This window comes from Nuphar pumila, chromosome 13, assembly GCF_984573655.1.
Source record: "Nuphar pumila chromosome 13, dmNupPumi1.hap1.1, whole genome shotgun sequence".
Classification (NCBI taxonomy): Eukaryota; Viridiplantae; Streptophyta; class Magnoliopsida; order Nymphaeales; family Nymphaeaceae; genus Nuphar; species Nuphar pumila.
This window is the reverse complement of record NC_143261.1, coordinates 77,133,978-77,152,598: the sequence shown is the minus strand read 5'-3', so window position 1 is coordinate 77,152,598 and position 18,621 is coordinate 77,133,978. Positions and strand designations below refer to the sequence as shown.

At 38.2% G+C, this 18,621-nt stretch overlaps 1 protein-coding gene across 5 annotated transcripts; it reads right to left on the bottom strand.

Moving 5' to 3' along the window:
• Positions 1-939: 939 nt before the first annotated feature.
• On the bottom strand, positions 940-18,195 carry LOC149818797 (LYR family of Fe/S cluster biogenesis protein). 5 transcript variants are annotated; one of them, XR_016427351.1, is made up of 4 exons: positions 17,844-18,189; positions 17,604-17,625; positions 3,776-3,821; positions 3,422-3,696 (listed from the first exon to the last, which is right to left on the bottom strand). XR_016427351.1 is itself a non-coding variant. In XM_089985486.1 (3 exons), exon 1 carries the CDS (start codon positions 18,138-18,140, stop codon positions 17,868-17,870), a length of 273 nt encoding a protein of 90 aa, XP_089841612.1. In that variant the 5' UTR covers positions 18,141-18,189; the 3' UTR covers positions 3,422-3,696; positions 17,604-17,625; positions 17,844-17,867. The 5 variants fall into 5 exon arrangements, 3 of the variants coding, with proteins under 3 accessions (XP_089841613.1, XP_089841612.1, XP_089841611.1); XR_016427350.1 differs by lacking the exon at positions 17,604-17,625; XM_089985486.1 differs by lacking the exon at positions 3,776-3,821.
• Between the last annotated feature and the right edge of the window lie 426 nt (positions 18,196-18,621).

Genomic DNA, 18,621 nt, shown 5'->3' with positions numbered 1-18,621 from the left:
AATCGAGGTAGAGACCCACTAGGTTTGGTGAAGGTCCGACTGGTCAAAACCTCTAGGTAGGGGTGTCAACAGGTCATGGTTACCTGGACCTGACCCGAACCAAACCCTATAGGTTCCTGGTATGGTGACAAATAGGAAGACCCGAATAAGAACCGGATCTGGACCTGAAGGTCCAATTAATACATGGACCCAGGTATAGTTTGTAAAATTTTATACCAGACCCGAGTTCTGATTAAGACCGCAAATTTTTTAAATATAAAAATGACAAAAATATGGTTTTACCAGGTATAATCCAAGTCTGGTTTGTGTAGTTCTTATCGGTCCGCTCTTTCAGTGGACCCGATTAGACCCGGGTCCGGACTGATACTATACCCCAAAATCAGGTCCAAGTCTGGTTCCACCTGGGTCCGAACCAAAACTGACCCGTTAACACCTCCTACCTCTAGGGCCAACTTTGGCGCTTCAACTACTTATGAAGCATTTGACGTGGTTACGAGCATATATACAACTCAAAACTCAGACTTGTCTATACACGATTTTATCAATTTAGACATCAAATATTGGTTTGAGGCATGAACGTGCAGATCACACAATGCAAAACCAGATAAAATTTTGACGTGAAAAAGGAGACAAATGGGAGGAATCGAAAAGAAATGAAAAGCATGTAAGACAATGATAGGGATGCCAATAAACAGGATGTTATCCAATATCTGATCGAATTCTATGCCCTTTAGCTGCATTTGGTAACCCAAAAAAATATCAGATTATAATTGGATTCAGATATGGTTTTGATTTTTTGCTATGAACATGAGAAATATATGAATTTAATGGATAGTTAATCCATTTACCTGTAAAAAAGCAGCTGGCATGAGTTTCTTATCCTCTGAATCCAAATCCGAATCCAAATCCAAGTTCAAATCCGTTTAGCCAAAATCTGATTAGTCAATTATGGTATTGGACACATCCTATCAGAATCTGAACAGTTCACATCCCTAGACAACGATTATTGAACACATCAAGTTGGCCCTGCCACAAAGAGAAGCAAGAGTCACATGCTCGCATTAAACATCTTCATTCATTGCCAACACTACACCATCTTACGTGCTGCAAGTGTATAAATCAATTTTGTCAGCATCGGAACCGGACCCGTATCGTTTGGCCAAAGATTCAGGTGCCGATTCTCAAGTGAATCATTCTGAATGGACCAAAAAATAATTAAAAAATTTTGTCATTCAGAACGTGACACATGATAAAGCTATTAAAAAAGTATTAAAATAATATTTAAAAATAATTTTAAGTTATTTAGGTCAAAATCGTATCGATTTCCTAGTGATATGATACATATCGGCTGATTCAGGCTGACAACACTGGTATAAACATCTCTCTCTATAACAGGATTCTTCTAGATCATGTCTTTGAACAACAGAGTGTGTGTGAGCATCAAATGCATCAATGGACGATGACATGGCCCCACTGAAGAACAGTCCAATCCTGTCCAATGAACGCAAGCCACTGAGATGGAGTCCGGATCGGGTGCAATATGATTGCACAAAAATTTGTGTATTAAGCACCCCATCACCCTCCATCAGGTCGAGTCCCACACCTGACAGGCCCTGTCCCCAAGATGGAGGGTGATCAGGTGCTTAATGCACAAATATTTGTGCAATCATTGCACCTGACCTTTGCACACTGAGATGTGAAGTGAATATGCTATAGATGAATGAGGCCCGTAGAGGCAAGCGATCGGATATGGTTTACTTGGAGTAGGCCTACATCCACATCATCCATGACAAACAGAAGCACATATTAGTTGGCTAAAGTACTCCAGTGCATTTAGCAAACCGCATCTGTGCCATACACCTAATAGATTTATCATATCTGCCTGCTTATTCATGTATTAGTTTAATACTTCTTAAATTGATGAGGAATGCAAATAAAAAAATAAAAAATAACGTGCTAACCTTTTTTTTTAATGTTACAATTCGTACTAAGGATGTTTGGAGCTTTTTAATCTCTCCCCATATACTACAACAGATCTTAGAACTAGGAACGGATCTATGAGTTGGTTTATTTTCTTTTTCACTTTTTGAGGGAAATAAATTCGCTTATTATATTTATGACCCCTTCTTAATAATCCCCAATTGGCACCACGCCCGACCTGTGCTCTCTAGTCTCTATGTACATTTTTAGTTTAAAATTTTCCCCTTTTCTTTCCACCCACAAGAACTTAGCTTATCTGATAGGGGTAAGGGTATGTTTATTTGCATTCAAATGTGATTTAAAATCTCATGCAAATGAGAGGATGAATCTCATTTGCACAACTAACCAAACTATGTGATTTGGAATCTTATGCAAATGAAAGTGGATCTCATTTGCACAGATAACCAAACATGTGATTTGGAATCTCGTGTAAATAAGAAAATGTGATTTGAATACACATTTAATGCGACTTTCATGTGATTCCAAATAACGTCATGGAATATGTGACTTGAAATCATATGACTTCAAATCACATTTGATTCCATCTCACGTGATTATCACAGGAGATGCAACCAAACAAACCCTAGACCTACCAAGCTGATGGGACGTCACAATCCTATGGAGGGCATTGCTTACCACAAGGTCTAAGCTGGGTGAGCTCTCCCATGGGTAGGAGAGACCTCAAAGTTTTACCAAGCAAAAGCTTGCCAATGTAAGGCCAGTGTTCCCTCGACTTTAGCCAAAATGAGTTTTTATCCATTCTTCTCGAATATCATCCTAACACCCTCAAGGGTAAGTTTTGAAATGGATTTTTCATGATTTTTCTTTTTTCTTGTCGAAGAAACACGCATTCCACAAATGACCTTTTTTCGCTACGAGGAAACCAGAATTTAGAGTGTGGAGTGTGCAATGATCCAACTTCTTCACTCATCGGATAGTCTCATAAAGAGTCTAGACACAAAGGAGAGAGAGAGATTGGAAAGTCTTGGCTCACCCAGCGTTGGTGGACACGCGGAGGGGGGGGGGGGGGGGGGGAGGGGTCTTGTCCCATGTTTGAATACTGCCTCAGTTGGGACTGCTTTGCCCCTTGGCACTATTTTTGAAAGGAGCGCGACATGACGTGCCAGTTGTCCAGTACACCCTGAATATCCTCAAAAAGCATGGAGAAAAAGCCAGACTCCGCCAACTTTTTGGCACGGATTCACGCTGTAAGCAATGCGGTAGCAAACTCTTCTTGAATCCACGGGATAAGCAACTCAAGTTTGGAAATTGATTTCACAACACTATCTGCGCATAAATCCTATGCTCCAATTGTGAACTCAAATGTCTTCTCAACTTGGCAAGAGACTAACTGCAAGTGGCCATGGGGACTGAACTGTAAGCAAGGGGCAATGTACAGAAGGTAAATGAGAGCATAAATTTGTCAGTCTGGTTGCCAAAATACAGGTAAGGGGGGCGATATATAGAAAGGTAAATGAGAGTACAAATTGTATCAATCAGTCTGAAGGGACTCTACTTATTACAGTTCAATATGCATTAACGTAATCTGCCGTCCACCATACAGACATACGAGCCATCAACAAAAAGAAAAGAAGCGGGCTCATATATATGAGACGGGAGAAATCACTAATCAGTTAGTTGGGTGGCATTCATGATCCACAAGAACACGGCCAACCGGTTATGGGCCTTCTTCAAACCTTCACCCCCCCATGGTTCCTGAAAGAAAATTGAGGGTCAAATTCATAATCATAAGCTGTTTACCAATTTTAAGCAAGAGGGGATAAAGAACACATACCAACTTATGCTAAAGCATCATGCATAAAGCAACTTCTCCAATGTCTCTATATCCACGAGAACAAGCTCGCTTAGCAATGGAAAACACAAGAACTACTAAGCAAACTATGATCGGATGAACAAGATTCACAAGGACTAAGACCTTCAATAAAGCATTTAATAAGGGAAAAAGGAAAACGTCGTAAGAAATGTTATCTTCATAAACTTGCTTAACGAGACCCCCATGTCATATTCACAACGTCAACATTTACATCAAACATTGTACATCCCCAACATCATCCTACCAGATTTTATTGGCCGGATGCTGGACTTGATGATGCATAAAGGACAGTCCTAACCATCATAAGCATGCTCTTTACCAATCGTCTTCTAACATGACCTTTATCCTTTCACCACCCTAGTAGAACATCAACATTGTATTAAATATTTCAATAATATGCACCACCTTCAGAATGCCTACATCCAGTCTTCACTGGTACATGGGAAATGGTTTAATATTCTTATGGACATGGGTACAGGGCTTCTTGTGAAGGGATACATGTGAGAATGGCCCTGAGAGAGAGAGAGAGAGAGAGAGAGAGAGAGAGCTGCGGCAGTAAATGGGGAGACTTCACAATAGAAGCCGTGCCTTACTTCATGTATATATATATATATACAAAATAGTAACTGGGTTGGATCAAATGTTTAGATTCATACCCAAACATAAAATTATATGTTATTAAAGAACCCAACATTAACTGGAAAACCCGATCCAGTTTATAATACAATCGTAATACCCTCCCTCAAGTTGTGCATGGTCTTGTACCATGGACAACTTGCCTTTGAGATACCAAAACCGCGCACTCGTAAGTCCTTTGGTAAGTAGATCAGCAACTTGATCTTCTGTTGGTACATAGACTGGAATAACTTCTTTGTCTTCTACCTTCTGTCCGACAAAATGTTGATCTATCTCTCTGTGTTTCGTTCGACCATGGTGGATAGAATTGAAAGCAATTTGAATGGCACTTTGATTATCACAAAATAGATTCGCAACCTTCACTTTTTCTCCTATCTATGTTAATAAATGTCTTAACCACGTAACTTCGGCAGTGGCAGTGGTAGAGGCCATGGATCGATACTCAGCTTCTGTGCTTGAACGCGCAACAGCACGTTGCTTCCGGCTACTCCACGCTATTAAGTTGTCATCAACATACACACAATACCCAGAGACCGACTTTCTATCGTCTGGATCTCCTGCCCAATCTGCATCTGCATACACTTCTAGTTGTCTATGTTCTCCTTTTGCCTTTGATTGACGATAAGCAAGCCCATCTCCAAAAGTACCCTTCAAGTACCGAAGAATTCTTTTAACTACATTCATGTGTTCTGTACGTGGATCGTGCATGAACTGAGAGACTTGATTCACTGCATATACAATATCCGGCCTCGTAAAAGTAAGATATTGAAGCATCCCAACTAAACGACGATAATATTTCGGGTCCTCATAGATCTCCCCATCTTGAGCATTGAGTTTATGGTTTAACACGCTAGGAGTATTCAATGGCTTGCAATTTTTCATTCCTGATTTCTCCAAAAGATCCAGAGCGTACTTGTGTTGGGTCAACAAGAGGCTAGTATCTTGTCGATCCACTTCAACCCCCAAGAAATATCGTAGGACACCCAGGTCCTTCATCTTGAACTTTTGGCTCAATAGGATCTTTGTAGCCTCTATATGCTTACAAGAACTTCCTGTAATAATAATGTCATCTACATATATGAGAAGTAAGGTGTTGACCTGATCTTCTTGAAAGATGAACAATGAATGATCGAGTTGAGAATGGACGAATCCATATCGTTGTACTTCAATGGAGAAACTGTCAAACCATGATCGAGATGCTTGTTTTAGTCCATAAATAGCTCGTCGCAACCTGGAGACATGTGTCTCAGGACTGTTTTCTGCATAACCAAGAGGTTGCTCCATGTAAACTTCCTCCTTTAGATCACCATGTAAGAATGCATTTTTAACATCAAGTTGGCTTAGAGACCATCCATGTTGAACCGCCAAGGATAACACAAGTCGAATGGTTCCCATTTTTACAACTGGACTAAAGGTCTCATCATAGTCTTCTCCATATACTTCTGTGAAGCCTTTAACAACTAGTCTTGCCTTATATCTTTCAATGGATCCGCCAGGTTTGTACTTGATTTTATATACCCACTTAGACCCTACAACATTCTTATCCGGAGGTCTAGGAACTATTTCTCAGGTCCTACATTCATGTAAAGCTCCCATTTCTTCATTCATAGCATCTGCCCATTTTGATGACAAGGATGCTTGGGGAAAATCGATGGGTTCTTCATGTTTCTCAACCTGTGCAACAAATAACTGCATTTCTGTGGAAAAATTCTCATAGCTTACCCATCTTTCAATAGGATGTCTGATCCTTTCCGAACGTCTAACCTGCTCAGTTATGTGGGGTGTATCCCTTCTCCTGGCATATACTGCCCCTTTGAATCTTCTGTCATCTGGACGAGCAGTACCAGATGTCAAGGTTTCTTCTGCGATGGGACGCACAATAGATCCCTGAGTAACTGTCAACATGTTCCCACTAGATTCTGCATTGGTTTCCATGGGCTCACACTCATCTATCACTGTGTGACATGGAGCAGAGTTATCCATCTCTAGCTGATCAAACAATTCATTCGCTAGCCATGGCTGATAGCTTTCTTCCTCCTTAGTAACCCTTGCCTCTTTGTTCAAGATCTGAACATTACTCTCATCAAAGACAACGTTTCGTGAGATTTTAATGTGTCGAGTGTCTGGATCATAGCATTGATATCCTTTATACTCTTCAGCATACCCAACAAACCTGCATCTACAAGCTTTATCTTGAAATTTGTTACGTTGGGAACTGTCAATGTGAACATAGCATACACATCCAAACACTCGTAGTTGACTGTATTGAGGCTGGATACCAAATAACACGAAATAAGGAGTCAAATTATTCAACATTTTCATCGGTAAACGATTTATTACATAAACCGTAGAGTGGAAAGCTTCTGTCCAAAGACTTAAAGGAATGTGAGTGTCATGCAGCATACTTAGGGCACTTTCAACAATATGACGATGTTTTCTTTCTGCAACCCCATTTTGTTGTGGTGTGTGTGGGCAAGATATTCTACGCCTTATCCCGTTGTTTTGAAGAAATTCAGTAAATTCCTTTGATAGATACTCTCCCTCTCCATCACATTGGAATTGTTGAATACTTGTCGAGAATTGATTGACAACAAGAGCATGAAATAAACGAAAGAATTTGAATACCCCAGATTTGTATTTCATAAAATAAATCCAAGTATATACGGAATAACTATCAATGAATGTGACATAGTAGCGACTGCCAGACAAAGAGGGTTGGGGAGCAGATCCCCACACATCAGAATGAATAAGTTCAAAAGGAAAAGAAGCTCTTTCATTTATTGAATTGAAGGGAAGTACATGACTCTTACACAATTGACAACTAGAACAAAGGGAACCATCAACCTTATTATGCGAACTTAACCGTGAAATAAAGCCGCTCGACACCAGTTTCTCAAGAGAAGCATTATTACAATGACCCAAACGACAATGCCAAATATTTGGCTTATTAGACGAAGATAAACTCAAACAATCCTTAGATGAATCCAATTTGAATGGTTGACCAATGGACGATTTTGATCCAGCTCTACGAACAGGTGAAGAAGTCTCTTTGAGGATATACATATTTCCCTTTCGCTTTCCCTCAACGAGCGTCTTCTTCGTGAGTGGATCCTTGACACAAACAGAAGAAGGAGTAAATTCGACGCAAGAATGAATGTCATCAACCAATTTAGAAACGGAAATGATATTTTTGACAATATTAGGAGAATGAAAAACATTGGACAATTTTAGGGAACCATCAGAAAGAGGAATATTCACATTTCCAGTGTAAGTTATTGGATGGAGAGCTCCATCTCCAGTTTTAATACTTGCATTTCCATGATAAGGGATAGGTTTCAAAATCTTACCAATATCACCTGTCACATGAGCTGCAGCTCCAGAATCAACATACCAAGTTCCCTGATCACCCTGTTTGAAATTCAATCCTGACAAAGCTGATATTAAAAGGCTCTTGACATTGTCTTCATCCCATTGATTTCCTCCAGCTTTTTCCTTGCTCGACGACCCTGTGACATTCATTTTCCCTTTGTTTTGCGGGTTGTGCCAACAATTTGCCTTGATATGCCCTTTTTTGTTGCACAAATAGCACGTTGGAACATTTTTGAAATTGTGATTTCCCGAAAAACTACCTGACGGCATGCTAGGCGTGGGCAACAATCCACGCCCCCCTTGATTATTTCTTATTTGTCCATGTCCTCCTCGAAAGTGGCCCCGTCCTCTCCCTGAATTTGTCCCTGTAAACAATACTTCTTGTTTCCTGAATTGTTGCCTACATCTTCTCCTTTAATGGAAATTTCATATTGTAGTAATTTCGCTCGAAGGTCCTCAAAGTTAGGAAGTGAAGGAAGACACAAGAGAGATGTTACCAGCATATGATAATCTGATCCAAGTCCGTTTAGCGCTTGTTGAACTTTATCCTTATCAGAAATCACACAGCCCACCATAGCCAATTGATCTGTGATGATCTTCACCTTGTTCATATACTCTGTAACAGTCATGCTTTCTTTCTTTAGGAGTTGAAACTCCCTCTTCAAATGCATAATCCTTGCCTCTGAGATATGAGAATAGGTCTTCGCAAGTTGTTCCCACAACTCCATTGCTGAGCACTCATCTGGAATACCTACAAAAACCTCTTGCGAAAGAGTAGAGGTAATGTAGGCTACAACTGCTTGATCTCGTTTTCTCCAAGTGGTGAATTCAAGATTTCGAACCGACCTACTAGAAGCCTCTCCCTTATCGTTCACAATTTCCTGCACAATAAATTCTGGTGGTGCGGAGATCGTTCCATCTAGGTGTCCATAGAGATCAAGACTCTTAATGAAAGGCAGTATCTGCCTCTTCCAGGTCAAATAGTTGTTGTTACTCAGTTTGTTCGAGATAAGTTGACCTAGAAAACTAGATGGCAGGGTAGGAGAATCCATGAAAACTGAACCGAAAACTGAATGTATCTGACTGCTGCCAAACACTTAAGGAATGACTTTAGAACTGAAATAAATTCAGACCAGATTAAATGAAGAAAAAAAATAAAGAATAAAGAATTGGTATTTTAGGTCTGGAAGGAATGACCAGAAATCAGAAATCGGGAATAAAGGGATGAATTTGGATCAGGAAAATAAAAAAAATGATTCGCTTCAGATCTGAAGTGAACTCAGATCAAACCGTGACAGGGGAAGAAGACGCAGCAACTAAGAAAACAGATCTGATATCAGAATACACGTCTGGGCAGATTCGGACTTCAGATAGTCTTTGGGTCCGACTGTCTGATCCAAATCAGACGTGATGAACAAAAAAAAAATATAGGTAAAGAGGGCAGCAGTCACGCAGGGTAAAGAGGGCAGCAGTCACGCAGCCGAAGAGATCTACGATCAGATCTGACCGATAGTTGAAGAAAACAGAAGGTTCAATAAGAAATAGAAGCAGTCGATGACTAAACAGAGAGGAGGGGAGAGGATGATCGACTAAACAGAGAGGAGAGGAGAGGATGGTCGACTAAACAGAGGGCACGATAATAGAAAAGATGGCAGATGGAAGAACCTGGAAGAATCAGCACCTGGGACGTTGATCTCGCTGGATAGTCCTAAACGAAACAGCACCTGCAGTGTCGATCTCGCTGGACATGCCCTTCAGAGTCGACTCACGGTGCAGAAGCCCGCTCTGATACCATGTGAGAATGGCCCTGTGAGAGAGAGAGAGAGAGAGAGAGAGAGAGAGAGCTGCGGCAGTAAATGGGGAGACTTCACAATAGAAGCCGTGCCCTACTTCATGTATATATATATATATATACAAAGTAGTAACTGGGTTGGATCAAATGTTTAGATCCATACCCAAACATAAAGTTATATGTTACATTAAAGAACCCAACATTAACTGGAAAACCCGATCCAGTTTATAATACAATCTTAATAATACATATACCAGTAGAGGCTGCCAACACTGGAGAATCTTGTGCGCAAGATAATATGCTTGCAGTGCAGAAATGAGAGTAAATGCAGCTTCCACCAAAATACCAACACTTAGAAGTTTATTCAAATCTTAACTTCTACCCTCTGATATGATGCAAAAATAGGAGTTATTATATGATATCCTTAAGCTTCATCATCATTAAAAAAAACTCATTTTTCCTCCCCACCTTTCAATCATAAGCACCGAAAAAATATGCTATCAATCTGTTTTTTTTCTTCTTTTCCCCTCAAAGAAACCTAAAGCTGTGGTTGAGATATAGAAAAGATAGATTTCATGAACCCAACACCATGAAATGAAGATACTGACACAAGTTGGCATAGCACAAAAACCTTCACATCAGCAAAAAATTTCCCAAACTATGAAAGAAACAATTTTGAAACTCAAGGGGTGAAAGTTCTCATTTTCACAGCTTAGCAAAAGTACTGCATGTGTTACTCTGATTGAATAGTCATCAGGTTTACATATCATGGGACACCAGATACTCAATGATCTTGGCATTTATGTAACATGGGCACTCTTGAAAGACCAAAATGGTCCATGAAAACAGTCTATGACGAGATTATTTTGGAAAGAAAGGAATCAGAGCCCTATTACAAATTCATTGAATTCCTGCACAGGTGTGGTTGTGGGTGTGGCCAGGCAAGGTCAAGTACTTGCTGCAGTAAACAAGCAGCTGACTAAATTCATCTAATTTCGTTTTCAATGTTAACCACCAATCGTGTTTAATGTTTGGATTCAGCCATTGCTGACTTTGTCCAATTTTGTCGAAGTTAATCTTTAATTTTTGAACTTTTAAATTGTCGATTACTTAGTTATTAGTAGGTCATTAGAGGTCCTTGTGTTAGTTCATAAGTTCATACCTTAACAAAAAGATAAAAGATATGTATATATATATGGGTTAATCTAACAAGTTTAATATTAGATAGATTCAACCTTATGAAAATGACTAAAATAGCCTTAAAAGAATGGTGCTTTTAAAAATGCATGGCTACTTTTTGAGCATTAAAGGTCTTTTGAATTTGAAGGGAATTAAAAAATCAAACACATTTTCCAAAAAAGCAACTTTATGAATCCATCAAATTTACAATTTTGACCTAAAAAAGTAATCATATATTTTCAAAAATACCATTTTTAAGGGTATTTTAGTTGTTTTAGTATGGTTGAATTCATCTAATGTTAAACCCAACTACTTTAATGTTAGATTAACCCTATATATATACACACACACTAGTATAAAACCTGTGCATTGCACGGGGAACACAGAAAATGACAACCAATGCAATACATGGTTGAACATAGGTAATGTAACCGTTATCTACTAATTTTAATAAATGAAAAAAAAAATCATATAACCAAAGCTCCATGATACATTTGGCTTCAGGAGACACTTAATCAAATAAATGGTTCAGCTATGTAGCACAGTCTAGGCTTCAAAATTTTGATGTTTGTATATCAGTGCAGTAGTTAAATCATGCAAATATATTTACAAATTAAAGAGTATACGAGTATGCACTTTGCTTCAAGAAGAGAGAATAAGCATAGTCCACGCTTCAGATTTATATATGTATATCAATGCATTAGTGAAATGGTTATCATCTACATACGGGATGACGTCCAAGATTCTTCTTTAGCTTTACCTTGAACTTCTAATCATTGTTCACTGATTTTCAATGATTTTCAACTACAATACAGAGAAGTGTAAAACAAATATAAATAGAAGAAATAAAAATCAGTACTTATATGCAATTAATCTATAACAATCTAGGTCGGTGCTAACCTAGTCCTAACTCAAATGAATCTAGGATTAAAGCCATATTATGCTAAAGCTTTCAAATAATAGGAAATGAACCAAGAAAGCAAAATTCAAGGACTTGGTGTTTTTGTGAAGGCCCAGTTAAGGCGCTTTTTCCTTTTGAAAAAAAATCACTTACATACCTATATTTTGCTTGATATTTCAAAAAGAGCCTCATGCTTTCTGAAAAGACATTTCAGGACTCAAGCTTTTACTAATACCATCAAATGGAGACAGTTAGAGTAACTCAAATTAACCGTGAGACATGCATAATAAAATTACTACATTACCTCCGTTGCAAGATACACAAAATAAACCTTCTCAAACCAAAGGTAAAAAATGATATTCTACATGGATCTTAACCACAAAATTTACTTTGGGTTCCTAGTTGGACTGAAAATGTTAGGTCTTGAAATGTTTTTTCAAGAAACATGCACTGGTTCTAAAATATCAGGAAAGAGTGGGATTCTAGATAAAGTTTTGCCTTTTCTTTTCTTTTGTTTTTTGGATAATCCATGGGAAAAAGCCTCCATCACCGACCGCACATTGGCTGACCTCTAGTTGGTAAAACCCCTGAGGTCCCCCCATGGGTTTCGAATGTATTAGCTTCAAACCAACTTATTAAATCAATACAACTACAAATTGGACTAGGCCCAAGTAGGGATGTCAACGGCTCAGGTATGACCCGATCCTATACTCATCACAGATCCAATAGGATTGAGGTTTGGTAACAATGAAAGAGCTCCAATTAATTATTTGATTCGGACCAACAGGGTTCCATTTTATAGAGCTTGGTATGGTTTATGAAATTTCATACCAAACACGGGGTGCAACCCAAGTGCCAATTAAGATCAGTAATTTTCAATGTAAGAAAATATAACATTTATTATTTTAGTCGGTATAGACCAGGTCTGATTTATCTAATCCTTGTAGGATCCAAGCATGGTTCTTCTCATGTTAGATCTGGTCGGACTTGAATCTGGACCCGGTACCAGCACCTCAAATCCGATCAAGGTATAGACCCACTAGGTTTGCTGAAGGTCTGATTGGTCGACACCTCTAGGGCCAACTTTGCCCCCTCAACTACTTGTGAAGTGTTTGACCTGGTTACAAGCATATATGCAACTCAAAACTCAGACTTTGGTCTATACACAATTCTATCAATTCAGTCATCAATCATTTCTCTTTGTTCGCATGCCAGAATCTAATTATTTGTAGTACACGACACTATTGTTATGTTTATTTTTTTTATTTCTTCTATTTATATTTGTTTTACACTTCTCTGTATTGTAGTTGCAGATCATTGAAAATCAGCAAACATAAATAGTGTGAAAAATGATAAGAAGTTCAAGGTAGAGCTAAATAAGAATATCAGATGTCATCCCGTATGTAGATGATAACCATTTCATCATATATAAGTCTGAAGCATGGACCATACTTATTATCTATTCTTGAAGCAAAGTGCATCCTCGTAGATTCTTTAATTTGTAAATATACTTGCATGATTTCACTACTTCACCGATATACATACATCAAAAGTTTGAAGCGTTGACTCTGCTACATAGTTGAACCATTTATTCGATTGGCAAAAGGACCCTTGTACCCGCGTCAACGCGACGTGATGCAGGTGCGGGTGAGGCTGTGGCAAACACATCACGAGAGAGAGAGAGAGAGAGAGCTGGGGTTGTCCTCCTCTTTCTTCTTCATCTCTCTGGAATAGAGAGAGAGTGAGAGAGAATTATCTCAAAAAAAAACAAAGGAAGATAAGTGGCCCTTATTGTCACATCAACTGACACTTGTCATCCTCAACCAGCTGTAACCTGCCTGCCTTTAATATTTTTTCTTTTTTGAAATTTAAATCAATAACAGCTGGCACCTCAGATTTCACTTTTTTTAATATTTTTGCTGGGAAGAGCGGGAAAAGAAGTGTTCTCCTTTATTGAAATTTACACCCTTTGTTTTTTTCTTCTCCCGTATCTGGACCTGGGTCTGTTGGGTTTACTTTGACTCGGTCGGATTTAGACCTGGGTCAAAGTAAACCCAGGTTTGAATCAGTCTAGGTATACAGAGCCAAGTTTGTTCGAGATTTTGTGTGTGTGTATATATATATATATAGAGGGTATATATATATATATATATATATATATATATATATATATATATATATATATATACCCTCTTGCACCCCCCGCACCCAGTTTTTTTAAAGTGTCGTATCGCTGCACCTGCACCCGTACCCACACCTATGTGACATAGATGGAGCGTTAGTTATACAATTTTTTTTCATGTATTAATCCATAAATAGCGGTTGCATTACCTATGTTCAACCATGCATCACATTCGTTGTCATTTTTTATGTTCCCTGTGCAATGCATGGTGTTTTCATATATATATATATATATATATATATATATATATATATATGGAACCCTCTAGTTGGAAGTCATTGGGGGGGGGGGGGGGGGGAGAGTTGTTCTGACCAAATCTGACCATATGGATGTGTTTAGCATCGACTCTTGAATCGAGGTTTGAAGTTTTGGTACATTATAGGATATTTTTTCAACCCTTGTAAAATCTGACATATACGTCAGAAGAACATGATCCAACAGTCAGTTTCAACTAAATATGTAGATAACATCTGAAGGGTCAGGTGTACAAAAAAACTGAAAAAAAAATAAAAATATTACATTTTTTCGACAACATGCTTAAGAATATTTCCTGAACCAAAATCTAGTTTCTAGATTCTCTCTCTTGGGTCTTGAATGCAACCTAGAATACTGCAGTTGCTGCAGTTCAAATAGTACATACTTAGCATCCCACCTTATGTCACACACCTACTGGTGCAGGTACAGTGTGCAACCTGCAAATGAAAGGTATGGCACAAGAATTTCTGAAAGATTAGGAAGATGCGCATGGTGATTAGGTATATATATATATATATATATATATATATATATATATATATATATATATATATATATATATATATATATATATATATATATATATATATACACACACTCATATATATGACATATACGTCAGAAGAACATGATCAAATGGTCAGTTTCAACTAAATATGTAGATCACATCTGAAGGGTCAGATGTACAAAAAAACTGAAAAATATAAAAATATTACATTTTTTCAACAACATGCTTAAGAATATTTCCTGAACCAAAATCTAGTTTCTAGATTCTCTCTCTTGGATCTTGAATGCAACCTAGCATACTGCAGTTGCTGCAGTTCAAATAGTGCATACTTAGCATCCCACCTTATGTCACACACCTACTGGTGCGGGTACAGTGTGCAACCTGCAAATGAAAGGTATGGCACAAGAAATTCTGAAAGATTAGGAAGATGCGCATGGTGATCGGGTATATATATATATACACTCATATATTTCTTCTTGTTGCTTCTAACCCCTCACTCTCTGTCTTCAAATCATTAGTATTCTAGTTTTTTTTTGCTTGTAACAAATCGCCCCATCTATATTTATATACCCATAGGACATACCCAAATAATCTCAAACATTTTCTCCTTATTATAAAGTTTATCGTGTGTACACATTAATTCCACCTAACATACCATCTACCTCCTTGTAACTTCTTTCATGTTCCAATGAAAAAAACACATTATTATTTTGGTATTCAAATGCTCTTTCAGACAAGGCTGCACAACAAGCTGAGCCTTTCACAAAAGGCTTAGGCTTGGCTCAAGCTCATTTATTTTCATAGAGAACTAAACTCAAGCCTAAGACCATGCTCAAGTTAGTTCATCTACCCAACCCTGAGCACAGGTACCGGCCTGTTCAAGCTCAATGGGCTTTTCATGATATTTGAAATGAACCAACAATTTCTCAAAGATTCATGGTCCATATAATTCTTGTAAGGGTCAAGGGACAAACCCATCCTTCTCTTCATTTAGGGCATTCAGAATTGAGATTGACTTGAAAAGAATTCAAATTGATTGAGAGGTTATATTTAGCAGCAAGAGGCATTCCCCGAAAAGCTTTAAGTGTTTTCAAACAAGAAAAGGATTTCTGGAAAAATCATGACCATGACTATTCGAACTATTTTGGTTGTGCTTTATGAAGAGTACCCTCTGGCCCAAGAAAAAGTATGCTAAGCTGCAGCCCATCAGTCCATGCTAGTATTATTAGACGGGAATGGGCTTAAGTGAGCTATTCATGCCTCTTCTGAGGCTTTAGATTTGTTGATTAATTGATTTAGAGATTTAATAAAAGCGGGAATTGCTTGCTTATGAATTTTAGAACTGATGTGTCTATGTTTAGGATTGGAGTTTGAGTTTTGTCCTTGCAGATGATTGGAAGGGTCTAAACATTGATTTGAAAGGCTCTAAGCCAAAGAAGGATTTGAATTTCTGATTGATATTTAAGTTTATATTTGAATGCCACAGTGATACAGAACAAGGTTAAAGTGAACCTTTGAAGCCTGATTATAATTTGATTGTGTTTTGTTATAGGTTGAAAGAGGGAGAAAGGTGGCTTATGTGCACTCAGTTGTAGATACTTTACAATTTCTATTGATTTATTAGTTTCAGATCAAGGAATGAAAATAATTTCACATAGGCCTTCCATCATGGATGCACTTATGCAAACAATTCATAAGCTTGTCTTTGCATTTTGTTATCCACGATATAGAATCTAGAGGTATGGGTCCAAGGACGCACTTAAGGCATGTTTTTGTTTTGGTCAAAGGTGAGAAAGTAGAAGTTGTAATTGTTGGTCAGAAGGTCAACCTTGTGACCAACTTTCACAATATTCAAAGCAAAGTCAGGCAAAAACAATTACAACCGGCAATCACAACTTGTACTTCTTCATGTTTCACTAATCTTGAGAAAGTATTGTGATTGTGATTTACAATTTCAGGATCCAATAATCACATGGCATTGCAAACATGCCCTTAGATTGCCAAATTCACCATACTACTATTTTTGTTGTCCTCGTCTTAACATAGAGTTTGTTGTATTTCAGGCACAGCATTTTTGGAAAGTTGATCCACAAGTTTAGATTTTCAACTTCTTTGTTCATGCTCGATCTGATGTTGCTTGTATAGAATATCATTGTTATGCATTTTACTGTTTCTCTTTCACAGTAAGAATTGATCTAAAAAATGAGCTAAATTGGTCCAGAGCTTGGAAATTCAAGCAAAGTTCAGTTGAAACTGAGATGACTCATTTATATTAAATGAGCCAAACTTAAGCTTGGTAGCTGGCTAGTTTCTTAACAAGCCATGCTTGAACCACATGGTTCACACTTGAGACAAACCCGGCCAGGGTTTGAGCTTGTTGAGCCGAGATTGCTCAGGATCAGCAGCTACCTTCAGTTATACAAATCTCACCTAGTTGTTTTTGGGGATCTTATCACCATATCACAAGCCTTCTTCAAGTTGATAAGAACCATATACAAATATTCTATTCTATTCAACTGCCTTTAACAAAAAAATGCCTATGTTACTGATCTTCATGGCATAAAACTATAAGACATATATTGGTTTCTGATAATATTCAATGACTTTGGCAAATGTCGATTCACTATTCCTTTGCAGGGGTTCAGAGAAAGGTTTAATGAACTTCAACCCACCTAATTAAGGGTGTTAATCATAACTAGTCAAACTGGAGATGTTTAAGCAAGAACCCTGCCCATTTTACAATTTGGTTATATACGTAAGTCACAAAACTTAAATGCCGGGCTTTAACATAATAAACATCAAGCAAATATATGCTAATCAGAATTATAATAAAATACCAAATCCAAGAGCCATTACCAATGAATCTACACGTTTAATAAGAAACAAATTCAAATTCTTTCAATTATACATCCAATTTATTGATATAGATGAAAACAGATCGTGCAATAATTCGGAGTTTGTTATTACCTATGAAAATCGACATATCCCGCTGCATTATGAACAAAAAAGTGTAAGCCAAAATATCTACAATAGAATGCTGAAAATTAAACAAATACAGATAGAGGAATCAACCCATTATAAACAACCATGCCGAATTTCCCTTTCTTAAGCAGAAAAGCAAAAATTTGGAAAAAAACAGAAGCCGGAAATGCACCAAAAGGGAATCAAAAAAGGAAAAGAAGAGAGATTGGAAGTGAAGGAACTTACTGATCAGGGGGGAAAAGAACCGCTTCAAGCGGTTTGGAGATCCATGATGCTCTTGTCCTTCGGAGCATATAGTGAGTAGACGACTGCCTGCCTCCTGGCGACCTCGAGCTGGGCCTTGCCATCGGCGAAGGCGGAGGAGATTGACCCCGCGTCAGAGAGGGCGCGGTTCTCCCTGAACCCGTCGGCGGCCCTCCGCCTCACGTACTCTCGGATGTTGTAATCGGGAAATTTTCCGGCGATTCTCAGGAACGATCGGAACAGGGAGAGGATCTCCGTTCTCGCGGGGGTGGACGCCATCGATACTCTCTCTCTCTCTCTCTCTCTCTCTCTCTCTCTCTCTGGTCGGTGCCCCTTTCGTGGGTGGGTGGTCATGTGAAGCCCGATATATATGGACTTCAGAGTCGAACAAGAAATGATGATATCGGTTTGGGCGTGGAGCGTTTGTTTCCAGCGAAACACAAATCTCATTTGATTTAATTTTTTTTATAATCCAAGGGAAAACCTTCAGCACACCCGTAGGTTTCGAACTTGTGATGTCCCGTCAACTTGGTGACATTTACAAGTCGCCTCTACCAGATGAGCGAATCCCTTTTGGGCAAATCTCATTTGATTTGTCGTTTACCGTGATATAGTGTTTCACATGATAGCAAAAATAACCTAAAACAATTTGTATAAAAACTGCATGACTTTATTTTGTGTTTCATGTTGAGTAAAAACACACAAAAAGTTTATGGGTTCTATTTAAAGATAAAATTTTATATATATATAAAGAGAGAGA